The 27,081-nt window shown below is 36.9% G+C and overlaps 1 protein-coding gene across 3 annotated transcripts in view; it reads left to right on the top strand.

The window, feature by feature from the left end:
* Positions 1–1,505: 1,505 nt before the first annotated feature.
* RB195_020216 (uncharacterized protein) overlaps positions 1,506–27,081 on the top strand; it is a gene marked incomplete at both ends in the record, with an annotated part of 29,448 nt that continues 3,872 nt past the window's right edge. The window contains 19 exons of one of the 3 annotated variants that reach the window (XM_064188436.1): positions 1,506–1,594; positions 2,229–2,355; positions 3,849–3,966; positions 4,027–4,089; positions 4,150–4,200; positions 4,273–4,360; positions 4,427–4,512; positions 4,619–4,733; positions 4,787–4,910; positions 4,959–5,079; positions 8,877–9,039; positions 16,817–16,943; positions 17,416–17,533; positions 17,619–17,792; positions 18,909–18,996; positions 19,662–19,747; positions 19,804–19,924; positions 21,000–21,123; positions 21,638–21,802. In XM_064188436.1, coding sequence (XP_064044316.1) covers positions 1,506–1,594; positions 2,229–2,355; positions 3,849–3,966; positions 4,027–4,089; positions 4,150–4,200; positions 4,273–4,360; positions 4,427–4,512; positions 4,619–4,733; positions 4,787–4,910; positions 4,959–5,079; positions 8,877–9,039; positions 16,817–16,943; positions 17,416–17,533; positions 17,619–17,792; positions 18,909–18,996; positions 19,662–19,747; positions 19,804–19,924; positions 21,000–21,123; positions 21,638–21,802 — 2,148 coding nt within the window. Of the gene's footprint in view, positions 1,595–2,228; positions 2,356–3,848; positions 3,967–4,026; positions 4,201–4,272; positions 4,361–4,426; positions 4,513–4,618; positions 4,734–4,786; positions 4,911–4,958; positions 5,080–5,369; positions 5,485–8,876; positions 9,040–9,309; positions 9,327–16,816; positions 16,944–17,415; positions 17,534–17,618; positions 17,793–18,908; positions 18,997–19,661; positions 19,748–19,803; positions 19,925–20,999; positions 21,124–21,637; positions 21,803–27,081 lie in introns of those variants that run through there. The other 2 variants (XM_064188433.1, XM_064188435.1) reach the window with 2 other exon arrangements.

The raw sequence follows: 27,081 nt of genomic DNA, 5'->3' as shown, positions 1-27,081 counted from the left end.
ACGCATGCCGTTTGGAAGAAAGCTGGCATCACGTTTGCTGGATAGCATATGAATGTCCTTCTTGTCCTTCCATTTTGATTAATTTTTTCATATCTTTTGGATTTATTAATTTTAATATATTCTTTTGAATTCACAAAATCTTAAAATTTTGATTTATTTTTTATGTGATGTTAACTTTAGTTTTTATCATACATTTTTTAAACATTTAACTTAAATTTTTTGATTTTCTAAATTAATTATTTGATTTTTTGAACTTTAGTTTTTTAATTTTTGATTTTATTTTCCAATTATAATGTCAATATTTTTTAAATTTTATTTTATTTATATTATATATATTATATTTATCTATTATTTTATTTTTTTCAATTTCCAATATAATTATAATGTAATTATCAATCATTTATTTAAAAGTTAACAAATTTTCAACAGAGAAAAATGTGTCGTCCCATGAAAAAAATGGTTCATCATCAACGTGTTCGTGCTTCGCAATACGTCAGTTTCAAGATCAGACAGAAAATATTGGAAACTCTTACTCTTCCTAGAAATCAACGTAACACTACATTGGTTATTCACTAACGTATGTAACTAAAGTATGGAAATCTACCAGGTAGAACTCTTCTTCTTAATAACAGGTAAAGAATGAATGTGCACTGCAGCGAGTGCAGCGAAAATGGAGAATTTATATAGATAGACATAGAGATAGAGTATATGTCTCGCTATTTTTCACTGATACGGTATGGAGTGGATTATAGTGTTCACCATTTTTATGCAAGAATATGATCAAGTTAACAAAGTATGAAGATTTCACATCCATGCCTTCATGAAAAATTTGATTTCTAGACTTTTTTTAATTTATTTCTTTTATTATTTTATTATTTAATTTATTTTATTTCTATTTTAATTTTCTTAAAGTACAAGCACTATTTACATGCACAAATTACTGGGGAGGTGGGAAATCATACTAAAAATCTCCTTAAACGCTATATCGCAAGAGGTGATGATTAAAGGTAGCTTGTCAAAAACTTCACGTCTTGCAGAAACCTTAGGGAAAACGTAGAGGGTCTGGTTGTAAATTATGTAACTAATGGAAACAAGCGTGGTTCCGCTCAATTCCCTCTAATCGTAGTGAAAAATGCTGTAGAAAACGTTCATGTAAAACCAATGAATAGGTTGCTGAAGAGACTGAAGCGTGCACAAGGATCACACTTTCGCAGGACCTAAAACGGTTCCCATACCGTTTTTAAGACTTCAGGGGAATTGAGCGCGGCCACGTTCGTCTTCGTAATACAGGACACAAACTCAATGTTTTTCTTGAGGTTTTCATAGTACGTCATGCTTTGTGATGCGCTGTCATTACGCATTCTTTCAAAAGTGCAATTGACTTCAGGCGGTGTACTTATGCAACATGCTTGTTCTTTGAAATATAATAGCAATTAGTGATATTCTATGCATATTTATCTCTCATTTTATCGTTTTCTTATCTTTTCACCGTTCAAGAAACATAGATGAATACTGGTTTGTTTCATTTCACTTGGTTTCCTGCTGAAGAGTGCTGTTTGTTTCTGGACAATTCCACACCAGCGATGGCAGATCGGTAATGAAGCATTTTAAGTAAATACAGCAAAAACGTTGATTTCCTTATGGGATCCTTCCTTAGGGATCCTTAACAAAGGACAAAAGTGACTTTTAGGGAAGTGTCAGTAACCTAAACTGAAGTTAACTGGGGACATAATTTTGGAAGCGGGGGAGATTTCTTACTCTTAGCCTTTCTGCCACTTTGAATTAGCCTTCTTCGCTTTGCAAGTCTATGAAAAGAAGAGTTTAAGAAAAAGTTTAACTCACAAAAAAAATTTGTCAGTTAATATTAACTTAATAATTTAGTCAAGGAGGTGAAATTAGTATCCGGTTGGTTGCTGAGCTATCATTATGTTGTGAATATTATGCAAAAACACTGAACGATTCCCACTAAAGTATTAGGACTGCTTGATCCAGTGTGGGAGACTACAACCGAAATGCTTGAAAAGATCCAAAGAATAATGGGATGAAATTAAAATCATTCGATTGGTTTTAAAGATCACTTAGGTTCTCTAGAATCCACTAATAAGTTGTTGCAATTTCCGAAAATGCGTAGGAGCTTCCTGAAGAAAATCTGGTTTTCAAAAATGTACTAGTAACCTCTTACAATATCCGAGAATCAATAGAATCTTCCTAAAAAAAAGTACGTTCAGAATGCTGAAGACGGTGAAGGCGATTATGCAGGAGGTGGTTCCCGCTGCTTCAAGCAGCCCCAAGAAAGTCACGGTGGTTGGAACTGGTCAAGTTGGGATGGCATGCGCTTACGCCATCTTGCAACAGGTTAGTTCTGGGTGCACAGCATCGCGCATGCAGCTTGCCACCAGTCAAATTACGGTGTTGGGCCCGACATATTGAAGAAATCTCGCAGCGATACTTGAAAAGTCCCCATAACAGGTGATTACCGTTCTCGTCATTCTTTTCGAGACACAAGAACTTTGGGATAAAACATTAAGTTAAAACTCGTCCAAACACAAATTATTGTCGCGCCTAAAACGTAAGTCGACGCTAATTCGATATTACAGCACTTTCGAGAGGGTGTAGCAAAAAACTTATAGGAGTTTATTTTGCTTCTTTTTCACATTTTACTTTGTGAGGAATTTAGTCAGGTAGTAGGTAGCGCATTGCGCTAGTCGCGCTGATTAGTTGGACTGACTGGGGAGAAACCATTAGTTCTGGATTCGACTAAGTCGAAAACATGACAGTCTTAGCTGTATGACTTAAATACTTTATGATTTTTAAAGTAAAATTTATAACTAAATCTAATAATCTAAAACAAGAATAAATACTAGAAACTAAGAAGGATGGATCTTTCTTTCGCCTCTTTCTAGACGATTCATTTTTGCATCAGCCTCTCCTGAAGTCTCTTAAGGATTAAGTCGTGGACGATTGCATAACAATCTCTGCGGTGAATTAAACTGGTGTTATGAGGTATTGGCTCTGAGCCCCTTATCGCTTTACCCATTGTTACTCACTGCCTCAGTTTTATTGTTTACTACAATTAGTTGCGCAGACGAATACCGGTGGTGACCATGTTCATGCAGAAGAAACTTTATACCGAGATGTGCTAAACCTTCGTTGGACACATGTGCGTTCGTCATTGGCGCATTTACCAGCGCATGCACTTAAAGGTAGCGTATCACGAATTTGGCGTGGTACGAAAGTTCCAGAGAAAAGGTAGACTTTGGGTTGTAGACTTAGGAAACTAGCGTCACTCCGCTCGACTTCCCCTAATCGTCGCAAAAAGAACACGGCGTGAGAACAGTGTTTGTTCCTACGAGATACGTCGGTACAGTCCCCTGTACACGCTCCGATACCCTCAACAGTCCATTCAACGGTTTATTTGAATCGGCTAAGGAGAATGCACCATTGATCTTCAACCGCGCGCTCGTGGGCGCGGTACGTGCACGAGGGTGGTCCTTAGCAACTGATTTGGTAGGAGAGAACACCGTCTTCCACGCCGTTTTTTTCACGATGAATAGGATATATTCAGCAAAGTTACGCTGGTTTCCGTAATTTACAACCCGACCTTTACTACTTCCGTGGTATTTCCGTGATATGTCAACTTCGTTATACGCTATCTTTAAAGAAAAAGAGTAACGATGTTCACCTTCTCAGTATTTAGCATTGTTAACCTTTCGTACATCTTCTCCTAAAACTCAGGGCGACATCACGTGAAATCTGCAGGAAATTCAAAATATGAACGGGTTCTAGTGTTCATCTTCATTTTCGAGTACATTCTCCAAAGTACCTTCAAAATTAACATGGGCTTCTAGGGGCTATGCAGTGAACTTTCCCTCGTAGATGTGGTGTCTAATAAGGTGAAGGGCGAGATGATGGATCTCCAACACGGACTCGCATTTACGAGGCGTTGCGTAGTAAATGCAGACACGGGTAAGCAAAGCAGTTGTGGTCCTGACTAGTTCGGCTGATTCAAATCGGTCTTTTTTTTAGATTACGCTTGCACTGCCGGCTCAAATCTTTGCATCGTTACGGCTGGACTTCGTCAGAAAGAAGGCGAATCACGTTTGTCGCTGGTGCAACGGAACACAAACATTCTCAAGAAAATTATTCCAGAACTTGTCAAATATTCCCCCGAAACTCTAATTATGGTAGTTAGTAATCCAGGTCAGAAACACCTTCCGTTAAATACAAAAGTGATGCTACGTTATAAACCATTAAAATTTGATCCTTATTCAGTAGATGTCCTCACGTACGTAACATGGAAGTTATCAGGCTTGTCAAGGGAACGGGTCTTCGGTTCCGGGACGAATCTTGACTCTGCCAGGTACTTAGGCAAAACTGCATACAATTGACTTTCATTTTCTGCTCCAGTCTCTTCTTCCTTTTCAAGGTTTCGTTTTCTTCTTTCACAAGAACTCAACGTTTCACCTTCTTCTTGCCATGCATGGATCATTGGAGAGCATGGAGACTCTAGTGGTATGTTTCTAAGGATCTGAGTTTAAAAAAACAATTAAAATGGAATAATTAGTCAGTTTTCACGCCTGAATTGCTTGTTTTACTCCTGATTATTTCATTTCTTCAGTACCTGTGTGGTCTGGAGTAAACGTTGCTGGTGTACCGTTGTCCGGAACCGGCGGCGCTTCCAAGCCGACGACGGAATCATGGGAAAATGAACTCCATAGACAAGTCGTACAAAGGTACGTGCAACCATCTCTCGCTGAGATTTTACAGTAACCGTCTGTATTTCTAGCGCCTACGAGATCATCAAATTGAAAGGTTATACATGTTGGGGTATCGGCCTATCGGTGGCGAAAATAACTCGAGGAATTATGAGGAATTCTCGAAATCTTAACGCTCTTTCTATAAATGTTAAGGTAGGAATCGATTTTTCCCAGTGTGTCAGTGCAACCGGATACGTTCAGGGACTACATGGGATCACAGACGACGTGTATTTATCAGTACCGTGTGTTGTCGGAGTGAACGGTGTCACACATGTTGTTAAGCAGACTCTAAACAAAGAAGAAATAGAAAAATTGCATCAGAGTTGGAAAACGCTCTTCACTGTACAAACACAGATTGAGTTCGATACGACGGAAAAAAATACAAAGAAAGGCGGTTGTTTACTTTCTTAGAGAGCACTGCCATCGGCTTTTGTGTTATTTCTCGCAATATTACACGTAATATCTCTCTAAAGTGCATGTTTCAATAAAGCATTTTTTAAAGCTTACCACAAGTTCAACCATTTCGTTTCAACCTTTTCTGATATTTTTATTTCTTCTTCATTACAAAAGAAAATATTTTAATATTTATCAATTCCAATTTCACCCTTTCAGTCTCTGAAGAAGGCGATCCCGATGAGAATAATGATTGTAACAACATCAAGCGGGGCTGAACTGATTAATAGCACTAAAAAAACGAGTTATAGAAATAAAATTAAAATACTGAAAGGTATTTAAATCAACCACGTGGTAGCTCAACAAAATCTTGTAACGAGCTCACCTATTGAGTAGATTTTTGATTCCATTGCGTAGAAATTCAAACGAGCGTAAATTTTGAAAGCTATTAATTTAACTAAAAAAAATAACAAGTCTGGAAAAAAACAAACCTATCGGACAATTCAACAGTTATGGTGGAATATAAGCACTAAGAAATTAGGAAATTATAAAAAAGAATTATTATAATAATTATAAAAAAAAGAGGAGAGAATTATAAGGAATTAGTCTTGTTTTTTCTCTTCGTTTTGACTTCAACAATGCTTCATATAAATATATCTGGAATTTCCCTTTGCATGTCCTATCCAGGGTATCCAGGGTAGTAGTGGTAAGATCGTCTTAGGTGTTGAGATGAAAAGGCATGTTCATTTGTTGACTACAGCAAAATTAACTAAATTAATTAATTAGCTAAAAAAAAAGTTCATGAATTCGTTCAAATCCATTCTAGTTTAGATTTCTGGTCGTTGGTAGGTTGCCTATCACTGACCCAATGTGAGAGCTAACACTGTTAAGGCTATGGTTTTCTTTGATCCTGGCATACGGAACGGATGCGTATGAATCCATCCCGATTCCTTCAGACATTTATCTGCCGTATTTCATGCTTGGTAGAATAACATCATAAGTAGTCTGCATGTCGCTTATTATTTTCCAATAAGACCTATGAAAGGAGCGAAGGAAAATTTGTGGAAAAAAAATTAGATGCTGTCTCTTAATCGCCCACCTCCATTGCTTGCCACACACTCGCCACATTCTTCTGCGTGGGTGTCCTGGGCGAGTGAGACAGTTCCATCATCAAGGAAATGATCATCGCAACGAAGTGACTTCATTGTCATCAGGGTTGACAACGAACCCAAATCATGATTTTGAGGACATTTTCGAGAAATACTCATTTCGAAAGTTTATTGCACTATTCTTCGAATTCCATGTTTGTTACTCTTTTTGAATTTCTATTTTTTAAATTCTGTTCCTTGAAATTAGTAGAAATAATCAAATTTTTCGCATGATCCTCATCCTAGCCAAGCGTAGGACATATAACAATCAGTCAGGATTGTCATATAGAATGCATTTTCATTACCAAGAAATAATCTAGCGCGCCGTAAAAATTAGGTTGGCTACTGATTTTTTTTACAAGCATACCCGTTACAATCTAATTACATAATGATGACCATCGCAAGGAAATTCTCTGAGACAGAAACTGTTAAATTTTTTCACTGTCCTCAAATGCTGTTAAGTGGTTTTTTGGACCTCCGCTCCTTTGCTTTTGGTCCCAGGAAATTGTAACCATGAAACTAACTAACTATAAAAACTACGAAATTGTGAAATTTATGAGTGTATGAAAAAATAAGTTGTCAACCTAATACTTCCACTAAGTTCGGAGACGTTGCATTTTTGAATTATTTGAAGTTTAATTTGTTATGGAATAAATAAAAATCTAAACTAGGCTCAAAACGGCATGAAGCAAGAAATCGGAACATGAAGCGACATGAAGCGACACGAAGCGCAGTGGAATTCTTGTAGGCACCACTGTACACTACCGTACGCAAAGCACCGTGCTTCATATCATTTTGACTCGACTATATAGATGGGAGGCTATCCACTCAAAATTAGGCATTACCGTAACCGATCTACGGAAAAACATTCGACACGAGGAACATAACCCAACTACAGACAAAATGACTATCAGTGGCATCTGGTTGACCTTCCTGAAGTGGTTGTAGTCCGATTTTATTTTTTAGTCCTTCACAAAATGAGCTCTTGCGGTGTCGTCGGAGTCCTGGAGCGCACTTCTGTAATTCCCATGGCACACATTATAATTGATGCTTAAACCTTAGAGATTACAGTAATAGGAGATCGCTAGGATTCGTTTTATTAAGGATTTATTAGGAGAGGCACAAGTTCGTGGATGCGTCCTGGACACCATTCGTGGCCATATCGCCTCTGATTCATTCGTGTCGTAGAGCACAGAATATTGACTTTCAAGTGAACTGGATGCGATAGAGTGAGTCCTAGCCGATGAGAAAATGTATATAAAAGTTCTTAACATAATCGAAAAGAAAGAGCACGTTTTAAAAACCCTAATAGACTAGATTGAATATTTCGGAGACGAACAGAAAAGAGTAAATTACCCCGTCGAATTTCGGAAATGGAAAGTATTCATCATATTCTACATATTGTGAGCACAGATGCAAAAAGAAAAATTTGAAAATTCTAGAATGCTTGAAAAAGAAGCGAAATTGTTTGATCGCAAGAGTAAGAGCAGTGCTTAGATGATAGTATCGAGAAAGATGCGTTCTGCGTCAGACCACGGCAAAAATTTCCGAAAATTGTTCTCGAACATACAAATACACAAGCTTCCTATATTGCCCTTCCTCTTTCTCTTATAATTCTATTGAAATAGCGGAAAAATTTCCGGAAACCCTATCCATCAAGCGCCATTCGAAGAAATTCCGTCCTTGTTACCTCACATTCTCAGGAAAAAAAAACCGTTCCTCCACCCATTACTCGATTTTCTCCTCCTTCATTCGCTTACTCATCACATCTTCATCGTTTCATCAGGGATTGCAATGTGCCAGAAACATGCGTCATCGAGTACCGACCGTCCCGGTAACGGAGACGCGGTTGATTTGAATCGAGGCGCCGAATGCGTTGCTCCGCGTAGATTCACTTCGATCCGTGCACTGAGCGCCGTTGTGGGCAGAGCCCAGCTACATACTTGCATACATACCATCATTAGCGTTTCTCTTAGCTACAGCCTTAGGCGCCGTCGTCCTAGTTTCTGCAAGATTAAGTCATATTTTTGCCTAAGAGTACACCTTAATTGGATATTTCGATTTGGCTTCGCGAAAATTATTCATATAAGTAAATATAAATTATTTAAACGAATATTTATAATTGTATTTGTATATTTATCTACGAATATATTTTCTGTCATGTTGATTTTTCACATATTAATATATTTTTTGTCATGTTGATTTTTCACATATTAATACTTTTATTATTCACATATTAATACTTTTATTATTACTTTCGCATGTGTCCTACGTATAGTATTATATTATATTATATTTTTGATTGTATTATGTCCTATTATATTATAATTCCCCCTATATAATATTTTTTTTACAAATATCCTTGGAACACAGCTATAGTTCAAACTGTTTTATTTTGGACCACAGCTATTGTTCAATCTTGTAGTAGCGGTTTTCCTAGGTCATTCAGGATTGAGTAGACTTGCGAATCGCTTGCTTTGATCTTATCATCAAGCAGTTTCCTCGATGCTCCGGAAAATGACCGCAGAAGCCTGGTGATGAAGTGCAATTACTTGCTCATGCAGAGATTGCTTTTCAGAAGTGGGAGGAGCGAGCTCTGGATTATATAAGGCCGGAGAGCATAAAGCCGCACCAACGAACGTCCACGATTCATTGCAAGTGCCAGACTCAACGGGACACGTCGTCGTCGTCGTCGTCGTCGTCGTCATCGTAACGGTCAAGTCGAGCAACATGGCGCATGGGTAAGTGGCGAATATCCCTAGGATCTCTAGGAACAATCCTCGCCGGTTAATGGCAATTTATATTGGTGTAGTGCAAAAACCTGTAGATTAATGTGGACACATAAAAAGTGCAATCAATCCAAGTTTTCTTTCCGAGACAAACATCCTGACAACTGTTTCTGAGAGTTTTCACGGACGTTCTCCCCCCAATGCCCTCCCCTAATCATTCTAGGATTACCTTTGTGTGCTTGTACATACACGCACACACAGTCTCTATTCTGCTCCGAAAGAATGTTGAATCACGAAATGTAGGTTTTTGTTTTTCGTCGCGAAACTCATAACTCGTATAACTTGCGCTACGGATCGATCCTTAAGTTGATGATGCAATTGCATCTGCCACTTTTCCCTCGTCTGAAGTTCGTTTCTGCTGATTCAGACATTTGGATTGAGAGAGTCTAAAACAATAACGTAAACAATAGCTGGTTAGTGCAATGATGCAACGTTTGGTGTTTTGAAAGTCCAGATTTTTTTTTGAGAAAAAAAGGTATGAAAATCAGTTTGGACCTCAATTCTCCTCATTCATCATTGACTCCTTAATTAGATAATTAAAGACATTAACTTAGTTGAGTAAATAAAAACCTATTTGATTTTTATGTCAAGGAAAAATAATGATACTTCTTGGCTCTACAATACGTTTTGTGTAATGTTGCGCCTAGACGCTGGAATTTGTGGAATTTCGATTTTAAAGAATCTATTAGGTTGGTGCAAAAGAAATGCAGGTTTTTTTGTTTTATTAGTTTCAACACTATTTTTTTGATAAACTAAGGCTTTTTCTACGAGGTATTATAATAAAAGAAACATAGGAGTAAGCCAAGTCTAAGTCGTTAAGTACGAAATAGACGAAATATTAAAAGCTTAAAATGATGATTTGTAAAATGGGGAAAGGTGGGGATATTTCACTTAATTTAATGGATTAAATTCAATAGATTCAATTAAGAATCCAAATTAAAAGAGTGATTGCTTATCGCGGGCAGAGAACTCACACTTGCTCTATTCTAGATAGCAAATCCACCTGCGAAGCCACTTACTAAGCTGAATCCTCTTGATTCTCTCACCGTCACTCGAGACTCCTTCAATTCTGCAATCGATGCGCCACGAAATATGCACCTTCGCCTCGGCGAAACAACAAAAAAAAAACTGTTCCGATGCGCTCGCGCTGGTGTTGGTTGAAATTTTGCGCTGCCGTGCGTGAGAAGAGCTCTCCATTGACGGAAACGTTGACATGCAACCGTGGAAATTTGAGGAGAAGGAGGAGAGCTCGGCAAATTTTCATGGTCATGCTCGTGATGCCCGATACCATTTTAATGATGGGCCTGGATTGGGTACTGTATGTATATGAATTGTCTACCTGTTGAACTCCCTTCCTCCCAATAATTTTGCTCTCTCAGGTCATTGTGGCGCCGCAATGACAATTATCTCAGACATCGCGCATAGAAGTTTACAAAAGAAAATTATGAGAGGGGAAAACGTGGAAAAATTAATGTGAGTGCGATCATTTTCTGAAGATCTTTACCATATCAAGTCTTTTAAATCTCAGGATCGACAGGCTACCAATGACAATCTAGACTACTATAAATTACAGCAACATCCTGAACTGATTACAGTATAACAAACCTGAACTAACTACAGTATAGCAATCGGCTGGCCATCCGTATCTTAACACATCCGACGACCCTCCCACTATTTAGTAAAACATTTTGTTTTTTCTCTTCCGTCCCGCATATATATTTATATTTATACACTTATATTTTTATTGGAACTATGTAATAATTTTATTCTATTTTTTTTATTTACTATTATTATTGCAAATTGTGAATTATTAATTATTTTTATTTATTTTAATATTTTAATATTTTTTAAAATATTATATTCGACGTTCTGTTGTTTTTCAGCTGATTTTGTGGTCTCTACAGAGAACAAAGGCAAAGAAATTGTATGCGAATATTCTAGAAGCATCGCTGATTGAAGCATACGGTAGCAGATAGAAGAATCTAGTGATTTTAGAGTATAACACTAGTAGTACCGTAAGAGCTGCTGCTATTTGTCGACTTTAAAATTGAATTCGTCTATAAAATTAGATATACAGTGAATTTAAAGCATTTCATGGACTCGGTGCTACATAGTTTTGCACGGAAAATTCAATCAACGGCTATGTGTGCAAATTTTTCGCACTTGCACAGAACGTTTTTCTTCCGCAGTCGGTAAAAAAGAAACCTGTAAGCCGTAACGTCAGAATTTCTGCTGTCACTTTCACGCTTATTAGAATAGATGCCTCATTTGTGTGTTAATGAGTTCTGAAGAAATGAAGAACTACGTAATCGTGTGAAAGTTCTTGCAACGTACTTGAATATGCAGCCGGATGGCTGCACGAGGGAACATTCCAATCGAAGACACACATACACTGCAAAAGTGCTTGCAAACCGTGGAAGAATTATCCGTGCTTAGTGGATTTTTTTCCCCGAAGGTGCAATGCAACAAAGTAAACACGAGTCCAGGATGCACTTTAAACGCTAAATTCTTCAGCGGTACCGTGTCCCGCCTGCGTTTCATAACAATTCTGATGCAATCGTGGAATGAGTGACCTATGACGTAATGTTGAGGTGGTAGGCTTCAGATGACTCAATGGATGAGTCATCCTTTGACGTGGTTGTGCTTTTTCCACTACGCCTTTCTCTAAAGAACACTCTTTAGCTTTTCAAAACTTTGCAAAACTTTGGAAATTGGGACATCTGGGGACATCTGGAAGGAGAAAAAAATTCTTTTTCTCTTTCTATTCTTACTCTTTCTATTCTTTCTCTTTCTGTTCTTTCTCTGAACTATTTCCATTCGAATCTATGAGTCATTAATAATAATAATAATAATAATAATAATAATAATAGTAATAATAGTAATAATAATAATAATAATAATAATAATAATAATAATAATAATAATAATAATAATAATAATAATAATAATATTTGACCCCCTCCTACTTACCTCCTCTTGAAACTAACAGAGTGGAATTCGAAGAATTCCGCAGCCAAAAGTTTCCAGAAGTTTGCAGATTTCTCTGGAGAAAAGCTGTAAAGTAAACTCAGCTCGCAACAAGTTCCCCCTAAAATTTTGCGCGCCTGTGCCTTCATTCACTTCACACATTGATCCTCTTTCCGATTCTCGGATCCTCTCCAAAGTACTTCCCTCCTTTAGCCAGAGCCCCCCCCCCTAGCTAGCGGCGCTATTGATTGCGGCCGTTTCGGCGCTTTTTTCACTCCGGCTCCTGCTGCTCGCTGCTGCAATCGTCACTTCACGAATAGTTCACTTTTTTTCCTGATGATTCTTGCCGTCATTCTTATAAATGTTTAATTTTCGGTAGAAAGGGACTTATCCTGGGTTTTTCTGGTCATTTCCAGGGATCCAAAGCGCTATCCAACTCTTGGATTCCTTTCTTACCTACGGATTCGCTTAAGTCTTTTTCACATGAATCTACGTTGTAAAATAGAATATACGAATATAAATAAAAATAAATATACGTTGTAAAAATAGATTTATTCAGTCGGTCTCCGTAAAAATGTAGCGTTTTATAAGCAGCAATTTTATTCTGACAAGATTTTGAAATTGCGCATTAAAGAAACTTGTACAAGATTCCTTAGAACTTCTTTTTTTTCCTTTCTTTTTCATTGTTTCCCTTTTCCCCCGGAATTTCTAAGCTCTATTCCCGGAAGAAGTTGTAGAATTATCCTTCATTGACTGTAGCATTCTGGAAAGTAGGGTTAGGTAGCAATTCCCAAACGATAAATAATACCTCTACAAGAATGGCACTTAATTGAACGCCGTGAACGCCTGATTGCTGATTACAGCCGAGAATTCCAATCCTAGTAATTTATGTCTCGTTAGGGAGCGTTAATGCAGAACAAATAGCGATTAGAAGCATACGACCTTAAAGGAATGTCAAATGTAAATAATAAAAAATATAATATGGAATGGTATTGTAGGAAATAGCAATGCTTATTTATTTATTTGAAAACAACCATTTATGTGTGACATAAGAGAAAAATTAAGGAAGAACAGAGCTTGGTAGAAATTTGCCTGAGTTTTATGCAGCAAAATTTGGCCCTATATGATATAAAATTGAAATTAATATATATATATATAATATGTGAAAAAATATTATAAAAATATAGATAGTATAAAAGATGTATATAAGTGAGGAGTATAAATATACATAGTTTTAAAAGTACTTATAAGTAAGTGTATGTATGTAGTGTAAAAATACAATGAAAAATATAAAAATAAGTATGAAAATATTATAAAGAAATTTATTGTGGAATTTGCAATTTGATCGTATGAGCAACTACCTGGAATTATAACCATACGTATCTCGGTAAACTCAATCTTTGTGCTTTTTTCGAGGATCTAATGCTTCAAATTATTCTTCTTTGGATTTGGTCGACAAAATCAGTTGAGGTGGAGCCCGTTGCAAATTGGTCCGTGCTGACGTAATGAGAAAAATCTTAATATGAGATGAGAATTGATTGTCCGAAGACTAAAGACTTACAATTTATGCTTTCCACCTTTCTAGTTCGCAAAAATATGAGAAATATTATGTATATAAACTGAAATAATTATATGTATATAAACTATTTTATAAATTAATTATTTATAAATTATAAACCAATTAAAAACTACATTTCAACATGCCAAGATTCAAGCACAGTCGAACATGCGCAATACTTTATAAACTTTGATGTAAACTTTAATGTAATGTTACTTTATAAACTATAATGTTTTATTTTAAAAATTTAAACATTTTATAAATGATTTATATTTATAACCCGAGGAAAATCTTTCGCATTTGAAGAATCCGAGACAGAAAATGTGTTGCATTCCCTTCCTATTTGCTTTTTAAAATCATGCGCGCTCCACACGAATAAAGAACGGGTTGTGGCCTCGTGCGCAGAGATCACTGTCTGTCTTTTCTCATCGTGAACCTCCGTCCTTTCATCATGTCTACTTAAGACCCTGCAGGCGACGCTTCGTAGAAAATCCAATTTTTATCGCTTCCCTATATGCAATTGCTCAGTGGCACCTTCGGAAGACTACTAAAGATTGATTGGGGGCAAGATGTAGTTGCAAAGAATTTTTTTCTAGATGTACCCTTGCTGCGAAAACAGAAGAAGCGAAAAAAAGCTCAGATACGAAAGGAAAAACAGAGAAATAGAGTTATTTCTAATTCGAAATATAATAGAGTAATAGTATTAGTATAAATAGCAATAGTATAAATAGTAGTAGTAATAAAAATAAAATAAATATTAAATAATAAGTAATAACAAATAAATCAGTAAATAATAAAATAGAAATATAATAATAATAAAACAAAATAGTAATAATAATAGTATATAATAATAACATAATAACATATAATAATAAAAATAAAAAAAGAAAATAATGATAATAAAAAAATGATAATAGAAAAAAAATAATAAAGTAATAAATAATAATAACAAATAATAGTATAAGTAATAAATAATAATAATAAATAAATAATAATAATAATAATAAATAACATAATAAATAATAAAACAAATTAATTAATAATGAAACTAATAATAAATAAATAAAAATAAGTAGTATAATGCTGTAAAGAGGAAGACATATCAGAATTTAATTTTTAACCGAGAAAAAAATCCCTTTGAACCACTTGCACTGGTTCCATTTCTATTTTGCTGCTCTCGGTGTGATTTGATCTCTTGACCTTTTCACCACGAGAGGACATCCGCTGCAATGTTACACAAAGCGTCTACGAGAACTTCGCCACATCTACATTGTTCAGCCGAACCTGTTCTGGAAATTTCTTTTTTTTTTCTTCTTCTTCTTTCTCTTGGAATTAAACCTTTAAATTAGCACAATGCGAGGCACACCCAGCATTCGCTCGGATGAGTCATTCCGTGACCAGTCTGCCATTCCAGCTGAACCGGAACTTCGACGAGAGAAATCAATCCATTTGTTATACGCTGCAATCTGACCTCTTGTCGACACGAACAACGCATCCGCCTCGACAATTTCTCGTCATCATATCGTTTTACTCGTTTCACAGAGTCGTACTCAAAACTATTTCGTCTAAAACTTCATTGATTTCTGCACAGAAAATCGCTGCGCTTTTTTCTATCCCCTTCAAAATATTCCTTGATAACAGTAGATCAAAATGAAGTGCCGTTTCTCCTCAATCTTTTTCTCTTTTTTTTCGCTCCCAACCTTCACAAAGAAAATAATACTGAGACTGAAACTGATATATTAACCTGAAATTCTTTACTGGTCCAGAGTTCGATTCTGAAATCCCTATGTATCTGTTTTAGTCTTAAATGATAATTTACTCCTTTAATGTGATTTTATTCCAGTTCTAGAATTTTTTGATCTCATCTTTTAGCTTCAGATCTTTTTTCCCACCTCAAAAAGTAGCACTTTTGATGTGTTGAGGGTTAGTCGCAAAAATATTTGCGTTTTTTCCAAGCCAATCAAAATTAACACATGTTTTCATTTCTGCTTATCAACTACATATGTTACTAAGAAAGTTGTTGTTTTTAAACTTATGTACTCAAAGATAACGACTACTGTGAAAAAAGAAATAGAATTATTCACATCGGGACCAAGAAATAAAAAATTCGAAATTCAGACAAAAGGAGTCTAACTCTAAAGTGCCAAAAGTGGAAAGGATCGAACGTTTACGTAATCCACTTTTCTAAGGGCCCAATTTCTTCCAGGAAGCAGCAAAACCACTTTCTTCCTCCATTCGTTTTGTGGCACCTTTTAGAGCTTAAAACAAATATTCAAAACAAAAAAAAAAGATTCATTCGTGCTGAGAAGGCACTGCTTAGTCACTTCTCGCTTAAATCAAAGGTTTGTTTTTTTAGCTAGAAAGGCGTTGAATTTTTAATATATTTGGATTTCGCGGTATTTTGCAGCTTAAAATGGAATTCCACGACTAATTCGCGTCTTTTTATAGCATAGTACTGAACATTTTAAGCGAATTCATATAAGAAAGGATATCAAAAATCTTGTCGAGTGGAATAAAAGAGTTATAGATTTTGCTTAACATCATCATAAAAAAAACAAAAGAAAAAAAAACACTGTAGTCGCAAGTGGAACAATACATGTGAGACCAAAGATGAAGAGCATGAAAACCACGTATCCGTAACGGATCTCGTAGATTTTAGCCCTTCCTTGCAGTTTGATCTACCACCTTTCTTTCTTCGTTTTGTTGTTTTCTGAGAAAAAAAAATTTCCAGAAAAAAATTGTGTACATGAGTTCAATATTCCTTAAGAAGATGTGATAATCCCTATGATTTCGTTCGGATTGCAGACCGATTTATTCAGTTTCATTTCCCAGCTGCTCTTTTATGGTTTTCATGAAATTCATGTGAACAATCTTCTGTTTTTTTTTCGAACAATTTTCTCTTCAATTGGCTAGATAATAAAAAGAAGTGACCGTCAAAGTCTCAGCCATATATTTAGATGAATTATTTGTTCTTCGTGCGAGAATATTCAGCCGAAAAGGGGATTTTTTATACGGAGGGATTTCATGGGGGATAAGACATCACTGTAGGGAAATTCCAGAACGGGTGACATTTTTTATTTTCGATTTCTGTAGCGGGACATTTTCAACTGGTAGCTTCTATAGGATCTGCGCATTCCCCTACATTTATGGATGTTCGCTTTAAATCGTTTTCTAATTGCAGAAAACTTGAGAATTTTATTTCAGCATGGCTGCAACCGTGAAGGAAGTGTTCCAGGAGATTGCTCCTGTTGCCAGCACAGCCCACGGCAAAGTGACCGTTGTCGGTGTTGGCCAAGTAGGAATGGCCTGTGCTTACAGTATCCTGCAGCAGGTTTGTTGGTCGTCTGATTCACCAATCATTAAATTATTTGAAGTTTACTGTATCTTGACTAAGACTAGTCGAAATGTTCTTTTTTTATCCAAGACAACATGCTCAGCGGAGGTGATTACTGTAAGCGATTATTTGAAGCGATATTTTTTGTTGTCTCAGAAACAAAGAAAAAAATTCAACACACACAGAAACAGTTTCGATAATTCAATCGATAATTTTTAGAGTTCTCTTCATTATGATTTTTAAATCACCTCGGCAATGACCGCTTCTATCTAATTGAGCTGTACTTTTCCTCCGCTGATTGCTAACTTAGAGCAAATTAGAATTAAAATTAAAATTAAATATTACAAGTAATGAGGTGGCTAAAATTATAACAATAATAACAATACAATTAAATGTCAAATAAATAAAAAAGAGTTAGATTGAGAATAAATTAGAATTTCCACAACGTCCTAGCGTTGGCATCTTCCAGAATATTGCAAACGAGATCTGCCTTGTGGATGTGGTTGCTGACAAGCTTAAGGGCGAGATGATGGATCTTCAGCATGGCTTAGCGTTCACAAGACATTGCGTTGTTAAGGCTGACACAGGTACTTACTCATTTTATGGCTCTAACATCTAAGGAAATATTTCTAAGGAAAGGAAAGAAAGCAAATAACTGTATTTATCGTTCAGACTACGCTATCACCGCTGGATCGAAGGTGTGTGTGATTACGGCTGGAGCACGACAACGAGAAGGCGAGACTCGCCTATCGCTTGTTCAAAGGAATGTGGAGATTTTCAAGGGGATTGTACCGCAACTCGTCAGATACTCTCCGGAAACCATCATTATGGTTGTGTCCAACCCAGGTGAACAATTTCTCAAACCTCAGAAATTTTTTACCATTTTAGGTGTCTAAAAAAACTTTCTTCACATCAGATCTCTAATCTATTGACGATAGGGCGCTTTTTTGCGTATTTGGCGCGTGGGGCAAGCCAATCTACTTTTAGGAACTATACTCACAATATATTCGAAGATAATAGACCCAGTAAGTTCAGAAAAACTTTCAAAAAATAAGCAAAGCATGAAAAATAACCATTGATAAGTCAAATCAACGATGAAAAGCACTGTCATCAAAGGGTTAATAAGGTAGCACTGTAATAACAATGCTACAGTAGTGAAACTTTACTCCAGATCTGGCAATATTTTGAATTCAATATTTTAAATTTTAAAATTCAAAGAATGTCGACGCTTTAAATTTCAAAAGTAGCTCCTGATATTTGGACGCTAGTGGTTATCCTATCGAACTTCTCTTTATTCTTGCATTGGCTCCCAATCGCTCTGCGGAAGAGCTCTCAGCAAGAGAAATGAACCGACCATTCCCGGTGGTGAAGCGGAAATAGGGACCCACCGAATTTTCTAGTTGTTAATCCTTCATTTCCAAGAGAATTTATTCGTGACTAAAACATCTGGTAAAAAATTTGCCTCGTTTTCCAAAAACAGACCACGTACAGGTCGTATCACTGCATTTTGCAGGTGACCACCTGTGTTAAATTTCCAGCGCGAGAGGATTTTGATCCTAGAGACCATAGATACGTATACACTAATTTATAAACTATCAAAATTGACTTAACATCGTTACATTGTCTCTATCTATCATTATAAACTTCCTTAGTGTGGGGATCTATTCGGGAATGCACGAAAATTCTGGAAATCCTGCGAAATTTTACATCTGAGCATCATAAAACGGTCATTCATGGGTATGGTGTGAAAAAAAAATGATTAGCGCAGCAGATTTTACTCGATTTAATTTCCTTCAAACACTTGTGCTCGTCGAAGAAAAGATATTTTTCTCAATCTCACAGATTTCCTCCTGGATTTAACATCCATCAAAAAGATCCACATGGGATTTGTAACCATGATCATAAAATTTCTGGAAATTTCCAGCACTTCGTCTGAATTGGAACATTAACAATTTATTTCAGTTGATGTCCTCACATATGTTACATGGAAGCTATCCGGGCTATCTAAAGAGCGAATTTTTGGCTCTGGAACAAATCTCGATTCAGCACGGTAAGTGTTCCATTTTGATTCGGAAAGGCAACAAAATTACAGCAATATGGAATTCTCCCATCACCTTTTCTTTTGCGTTGGGGAAAAGTTACTTCGCTCTTAGATTGGAGCAGAAATAAAAAGGGAAAAAATTGATTTTTCGTAGCTGCAGAATTTCTGATTGAGTTTTTCTCAAGTGTTCACTTCAATGCAGTGATAAAATAAGCTTAACGGAATTTTTCAACTTTGCATTCGTTTTCGGCTAGAATTATGGTAGTTGCGAAAAATTATGGATTTGCTGCTTCACAGAGAAAGAAAATTTCGACGAAAGGCGAAGTTAGCAAGCCTCCCAATCTGTTACGCTCCTTTATTACTGCTTCTGAATCGTAATGGGGATTATTTTTTAAAATTTATTTACATTACTACTAATTACTTATTACTTACGATTACTAAGTAATTTTTTTTTACTTACATTATTATTTATTTACATTTTATACACCATTGGTGCGCCAAAAACGCTAAAAATTTTGGTCTGAGTGGGAACATTCTCAAAAAAAATCATTATTAAATTATAATAATATTATTTTTGCAAATGTTCAACATATTAGATTGGTACTACATACCATCGTAGCTGCCACAAAGAATTTTCCCTTTCTTTTTCTTTTCTAAAACGACTTATTACACAGATTCCGCTTCCTTCTCTCACAAAAACTGAATATTGCACCATCATCTTGTCACGGCTGGATAATTGGAGAACACGGTGATTCCAGCGGTGAGTTTCACGAATCAGAAAAAGATTTGAATGTGAGAGAACGTTCTTCATTTCAGTCGCTGTTTGGTCCGGTGTGAATGTGGCCGGTGTGACACTTTCAAATGTGAAACCGGATATCGGAGAGAAAACCGATGACGAACATTGGGAACAAGATATTCATAAGAAGGTTGTGGAAAGGTTCGTTCGTTTTCGATAGTGCATTTGAAATCGCTCCATATCTCATTAAGGAATATTCACTCGTTTAAGGACATCACCCCACGAATCTGAGGTGGTACAGATTTCAGGTGGAGTATTCGTATACGGGATCGTAGATTATGGAGAGGGGGGTGATTCCGTCCATTTCTTCCTAGTTGCTAATTGATGCGGCGCGTGCGCAAGGCTTGCGCGCTCCAATCGAACTCGTTGTAGAAAATAGCGCGCCGGGATGCTCGAAGCCGTATCTTCCGGGCCGTTTTTTACGGCAATTAGGAAGAAATGGACGGAATCACCCACCCCTCTATAATCTACGATCCCTTATACGATTACTCCACCTGAAATCCGTATCACCTCAGATTCGTGGAGTGATGCCTTTAATCACTTCACATTCGATTGAAGCGAGTGACAAAACGTCACTGAAGCAAATATTAACTGCTACAATACCACGAATAAATTACATTTTATAGTTTTGCGGGGGCAGAAATCAATTCTATGAGAACGAGGGGCTCTTCTGGGCCATTCATTTGCTGTGAGTGATTGGAGGAAGCAACATTTGTGGACATTTTCCTTTTAATGGTGTAAATATGAAAAAAGGACTTGAAAACTAAGTTTCAGAGTTGGTGGTACAAGAATTTCAGCTAAAGTACATGAAAACATCCATCTTGTCATCTTTTTGATCCACACGGGAACTGCAGGAAATCAATAAAAGAAAAATAATAAAAGATGGGGTTAAATCCGTCTAACTATGTAGACCGTGTACCTCGACTCTGAATGAGAGTGTGCACTTCAATATCGATCAGTTTGCGATATTTTTTAAAATCAATCGATGTTTTGTCCTAAGACCTTCGTGGTTTGATTTTATTCCGACTTTTCAAGATTTTCATATACGATAGTCGTCTTATAATGTCCCTATATGAACAACGAAATAAAGAAATAATGATTGGACTCAAAATCAAAAACTCAGAAACAAAAACAACTTTTCTGGTGTATTTTTTTTGGATTTATTTTCAATCTTCCATGGTTTTTCAATGAAAATATTTTGATCTTTCATTTTCAGTGCATATGAAATTATCAAACTGAAAGGTTACACTTCGTGGGCGATTGGATTGTCTGTGGCGAAAATTGTCCAATCGATAATGACCAATTCTCGTAATGTGTTCGCTCTATCCACGAACGTAAAGGTGAGTTTTATTTTTTAGGATTAAAGTAGGGCAAGGATTTTTGATTGTAAATTTACTACCAGCAAAATATTCTGCGCTCATTGCACGTGCCAGTTCGAATGTATTGATTTTTTTCCTTGAGTAGGGAAGAGCAGTGTTGAATGGGTCCCAGCGACAGAAACGTCGCGGTCGTTGTCTGAACAAAAATAAGTAGTCGCGCTCCCACGCCCTCCCCAAACCTAAGCACCAAATGTCACCAACCAAACACCAAATGTCGTCACAGTTTGTCTTGGTGAGCGCAGCACGGGGAAATAGGGAAGAAAGGGAAGGGGAAGTGATTGCCAACCACACAGACAGAGCGCTCACACACGCGTCGCGAACACCCGGTTGAAGAGATGCGCTACGGACTATAAATTGAGCGCTGTCTTTTCTTCGCAAAACGTTGAAATTTCAGCTTTTTTTTTCCTTTTCCGATATGCTTCCTATTTCTTGATATCTCTCTCGTGGCATATGAATTTTAAATAATGGTTTTCAGGGTTTCCATGGCATCACTGATGACGTCTATCTTTCCCTTCCCGTTGTCCTCGGATCGAACGGTATCACTCACATAATAAAACAACATCTCAACCAAACTGAAGTCGATCAATTCCAAAGAAGTTGCCAAGCGTTACTACAAGTACAGCGTAGTCTTGTAATCTGAAGATCTCGTCTGGCTGAATATTAATAGTTTTTTTTCCTCCGGCTCTTAGTCGACGAATCTAGCATAAGTTATAGATGTGCTGACGTGTGTTTGTTATTGTTTTGTCTTCGATTTTTGTGATTTTGTGTTGGAAAAATAAATGTTAGATCCTCAGCGGTGGTTTTCATGAGGTTTAACTTTCCCAAAGTAGCTGGAAAAGGTTAGTATGGCTTTCCTAGATGAGCTATTAAGGTTTTTGTGGTTTTTATTGCGATCTTTTATCGTATAGTCGAGACAAGAATGAAAGACTGACCGTAAAAACCCGTGACCGTAAAAATAGAGTATATTAGGATCTCTCAAAAGATTTTCTTCAAGTAATTTAGCAGCATATACGTGTACGAGGATTTGCTAAAGAAATCAACGTTCATCATGCACAAACTACTTAACCTCCTAAGCCACCTTAATTCTCTTCTTCTAACCTTCTTAACTCGTAGTTGAGGATACTGCACACTCCGTACATTTTATACACATTTGGTGACAATCCGACAAGAACCCGGTGACTCAGGAGCTCCACTGATCAGTAAGGATTGTTCTTCTGTTTGGAGTTCTTGCATGGTGTACTTAGAAGGATATTGAAACTTGGCACAAAAGAGAGGAGAAATTTTATGGGATGAACATAGCACCAAAAAAAAACTCGGAACATTTTTAGGCCTTTGACAAAGATGAATTTGTTGAAACGTCAAACCATAAATAAAGTTTCACCAGAAGTCTCGTTGGCAAAACAAGAAAACATAAATCAGTATTCAACGATTCTTTGAGTCTATGACTTCGAAAACTGCACTTACGACATTCTGTTAGACCAGCAACGTTCTGCGTTGGAAGAACGCGAACACAAACTTTTTAACAGCACTTAGTATCATAATCAAATCTGTGTTTGGATTTTCAAAGTCAGCCAAACTTTTATCCGAAGACTGATTATTTTCCATACATATTTTGGTAGAGCGTAAAGTAAAAAACGAAAGTGAGATCACATGGGTATTTGTCAAAAATTAACGAAAAAAATAAAGTCAGATAATCAATTAGAGATTGTTCAAGCTTTTAAGGAGATTTCTACCGCCACATACTACGAAAATCCTGAAATTATACCGAGCGGATTTGCGAACTGCTGAAAAGTAAAATAGAACTGCTAACATTGGCAATACTTGCTGAAATCTGTGGAGTTGTCCAAAAAAAGATATGCCATAGGCTACTTTTTATTATTAGAGCACGGACACGGACTCTGAGGACAAACCTCAGTCGAACAGTCAACTTTTGATAATCGAGGAAAATACTTTACTTGGATCTATTCCCGCTAGAACACACGTTAAGTGGTGTCACCTACGTCCCTCGGCTCAAAAATTTTGCAAAAGCTATTCCCCTCCGTGTCGCAAAAGAAACAAACTAGAAAATCGAAGGGCTCGGCACCACATCCACCAAACTCTCCACGACTTCGTCCCGCCTGATTACCACTTGTTCCGATCGCTGAAGACTTCCTTTGCAGAAAAAACCTTCACCGAGTTCGAAGTCACGCGTCGGGCGGTTGCTTACTTTTTGTTCTCAGCTCAAGGAGAGAAGGGGATCGCTGACCTGTCCCGGTGGTGGATCACTGTACTGACTAACAATGTTGTTGTTGACTAATTTCTATTGTATGATCAAACAAAGTGAATAAGTCAGTAATGATAATTTCCTTAGGACTTTTCCCAACCTGGTACGAATTTTCTAAGTGAGTTGTCGACACCTTAGAAAATTTTACAAGGTTCTTTATGCTGTCCACTCCCACATTAACTTTGCCTCGCTTTTTTTCTTTCTACTTCTTTGGGTTCGAAGGGGAAGTTACCATAGAAACTTGTCAATCGAACAATTATGAACTTGATTCTCTATTACCCTTTATGGAAGAACGAAATTCGGATCTTTTTTGTTTTTATGATACTGTATAGAGTTAGAGTGTTGAAAAATACAAGTTAAGTGTTCAATTACCCCAGCAAATCCGACTTGAACGAGTGTTTGATGGATATGGTTGAAATTTGAAATTGAAATCAATGCAGTGAAGAGGAATGATAAATATTAGCAATGCTCTTACAACTACTGGATTGAGGAATAAGACAACCACTGCGTTGAGAAAAAAGTCGTCAGCGTTTTTTTTTTTCCTTCAAAGTAAAAAAAATAGACATAGAAATAAAGAGTGATTTCAAAAAACAGGGTGATTACAAATTCAACGGGTTCTGATACATTCATAAGAAACTTGAAAATGTGTTCTTTCAAAAAATGTATGGATCACTATTTTTTGTGCAATATTTTGCAAAATAAAGTCATTCAAAACCCCGGGAATCATTTGTAATCACCATATATTATATGTGATGCGAATCTATCGCTTCATGAGGTGCTCCTATTCTGATTCTTTAAGTTTTCTGATCGCCGTTTTTTCAACGAAACTACGGAGCATTTATTGACGTATATAGCATTGAATATCTAAGCATTTGAAGAAGAAGATTCCATGTGAGCCTTTGTAAAAGTGCTCTTTTCAAACATCTACCGAATTGATACAATAAAGTACAATATTGCGCAAAGATTTTGCGAAAACGACGCCATGTCCACAGGTATCACCGTCGCTTTTTTAAACTCCTAAAAGATAAACCATTTGAAATAGAAGAAGCATCATCAGATAGCTCTTTCCGGGGTATTTCTAAAAATATGCTTCCTACTAAAATTCATAGCCAAAAAACCGGCGAATAACAGCCATATAAAATTGACATTTTTTTTTTACAAATTTACAGACCTTAGACGTAATTCCTAATTCTTTGCACAAGACGCACTCAAACTAAAAAGAGGAGACTTAGAAAATAGACGGTAAGCCACTATTCTTCTGAGGATAAAATAGGATAGCAGGTGAAATAATCTTTTCTTATTATTTTTTGCATTACGTATATTCTTTATTACAAAATACGATTTTCTTAGAATAGTTCCGAGTTGTTTTAGTTCTCATTGAGAGGGAGTTACTCTACACTTTACGTAGTCTCTTTTAATCCCTGCGCCTCGCTGCGCTATCAACGATACGAAGGCGAATGTCCGCACCAAAAGATTCCGGATGTTTGGATGTGCCTAGGCGTTAAGAACACACAAACACAGAACAAGAGTATTCGTTATTATCTATTATATTATTATTGCACATGTTCGACTGTCTTTGAATCTCGGCATGTTGAAACGAAGTTTTTAATTGATTTCCTTGAGCTGTAGCCAAGATTGGTATTGATCGCCTTTATTGAACAATGGCTAACGTTTCGGCGTTATCGCCTTCGTCAGAGCCTAGAAAGTTCAAAGCCATTAGTGATTTATCCCCTCAAGCGCCTCATCACCCTACCGAAAGCATCCAAAGTAGGCAAACTCAAACAGCAACACATTGGCTAGTACTTACCTCATTAGCTAGACTTGGTGACGCAACAGAACACCGCGTACCACAACTACGAGTCACAAGGGTTTTTATATAGGGACCTCTTGGCCCGCCCGTAGATCAAAACCCGCATAGGTCTTGATATAGGGATAACTCGTCTGATAGCAATGCACTCATCCTTCTTGTTCATTTTTGGACTTTTGGCGGTTATCCAAAACGCCTCTAGTGTTCTGCGTGCTGTGATCTCGGACTCGTAGGATAATATACGAACTTCTACCTCCACTTCGGAGTTGGATGACATATTCTACGGTATGCTCCAAGTGGAGTGAAGATTTTAGATTTTTCGAGTCCATCTAGATGCTCCTTGACCATTACACACAGTGGGCGTCCCGTTTTCCCTATATACTCGTCACCGCACAACCTGCACTTGATACGATACACTACTCCTGATATCATGCAATCATCCTCTATGCCGTACGGGGAAACCACGCAGCTGGGAGTTGTGCAGAGTCATACGCACGATTACGTACCAGCTGATTCTTGAGGTTTGCTGGAGGTATTTCCACAACCCTCACGTCATTCTCTAGACTCGCTTTCCGTAGACAACCTTGTACCGCTCTGCTCATATCATCAGATATGTAAGGTAAACAGAAAGGGATCTTTTCTGGGCTATCCACTACGTTGGATCTTCGAGAGGGATGTCGTGCTTGTCGGGTAGTACCATCTCCAGCTGGATACCCATTGGATATTGCTACTTTATGGGCCAGATTCTTAGACCATGTTTTTCCTGGCTACTCGATGAGACTCTTGCCGCCGTTCTGTACATGTTACCTATAATAGATTTTTTCATTCTGCTGGGATGCGCTGAAAGGTAAAGAATTAAGATGTTTTTGCTACAGGCTTTCCGGTACCACTTAGTCTTACATATCCCATTCCGCAAGTAAATATGCACATTCAAGAAAGCCAACCAGTTGTCTATCGGTCTCTCCCTCGTGAACTTAATGCGCGGATACTGCTGATTGAAGCACGTGTCTAGTTCTGCTTGTGTTGAGCAGACGACGCAGCAATCATCTATGTAACGATAATACAGCTACGGTCTATTATAGGCTTTTCGATCTTGGCCATGAAAACAATGGCCATTTAAAACTATATTAGCCTCATTTATCATTCTTCTATTCATTGTTATTTATTTACTATTATTAATCATTTTATTTTTATTCACTGTTATTATTATTGCACTTTTAGAAGACACTAACAGAACGACAAATACCTACCTTCTTTAGTACATACAATCCGAAATTTGGATTTTATGCAGGATCAAAAGGCCGTGTTTTCCTAGGATATGCTTTGTGATATCACTGATTTTATTTCTCAAGAAAAAGAGAACATTATCATCATCATTCATTCATTTTATCTTCAAAAGGGGAAAAGATATAATATTTTCACTCATAAGTTCACTGACAAAAGCTTATTGTTAACCTAAAAGCAGGAATATCCTCATTAAATGCATGCAATTAATATTTATGGCGAATTTTATCTCTATTTTGTTTTCGTCCTCAAGCTTTTTGTGGACATTTCACAACTGAATACATAATCAACCAAATCCTCACAGATCCGCATACGCTGAAACGATGAAGGTGTAGTTTCATCTGTTAGACACGGTATTAAAGTTCTATTATTTCTTCCAGGGAGAATCAAGTTCTGTGCAACATGTAAGAATTTGATGGAGTCTACTGCTGTCGTGATGACATCCTCCAAATCCATCTAAGCGTTGTACACTGAATTTAAATGACAGCTTTTGAATTCTATGGATTGGGATGTATTTTCCGTTCATATTACCAAAACCTACTTTGTTAAAACCTATGTATTGTTA

This window comes from Necator americanus, chromosome II, assembly GCF_031761385.1.
Source record: "Necator americanus strain Aroian chromosome II, whole genome shotgun sequence".
Taxonomy (NCBI): domain Eukaryota; kingdom Metazoa; phylum Nematoda; class Chromadorea; order Rhabditida; family Ancylostomatidae; genus Necator; species Necator americanus.
The sequence above is the reverse complement of the archived record's forward strand: the minus strand, read 5'-3'. Positions and strand labels throughout refer to the sequence as shown.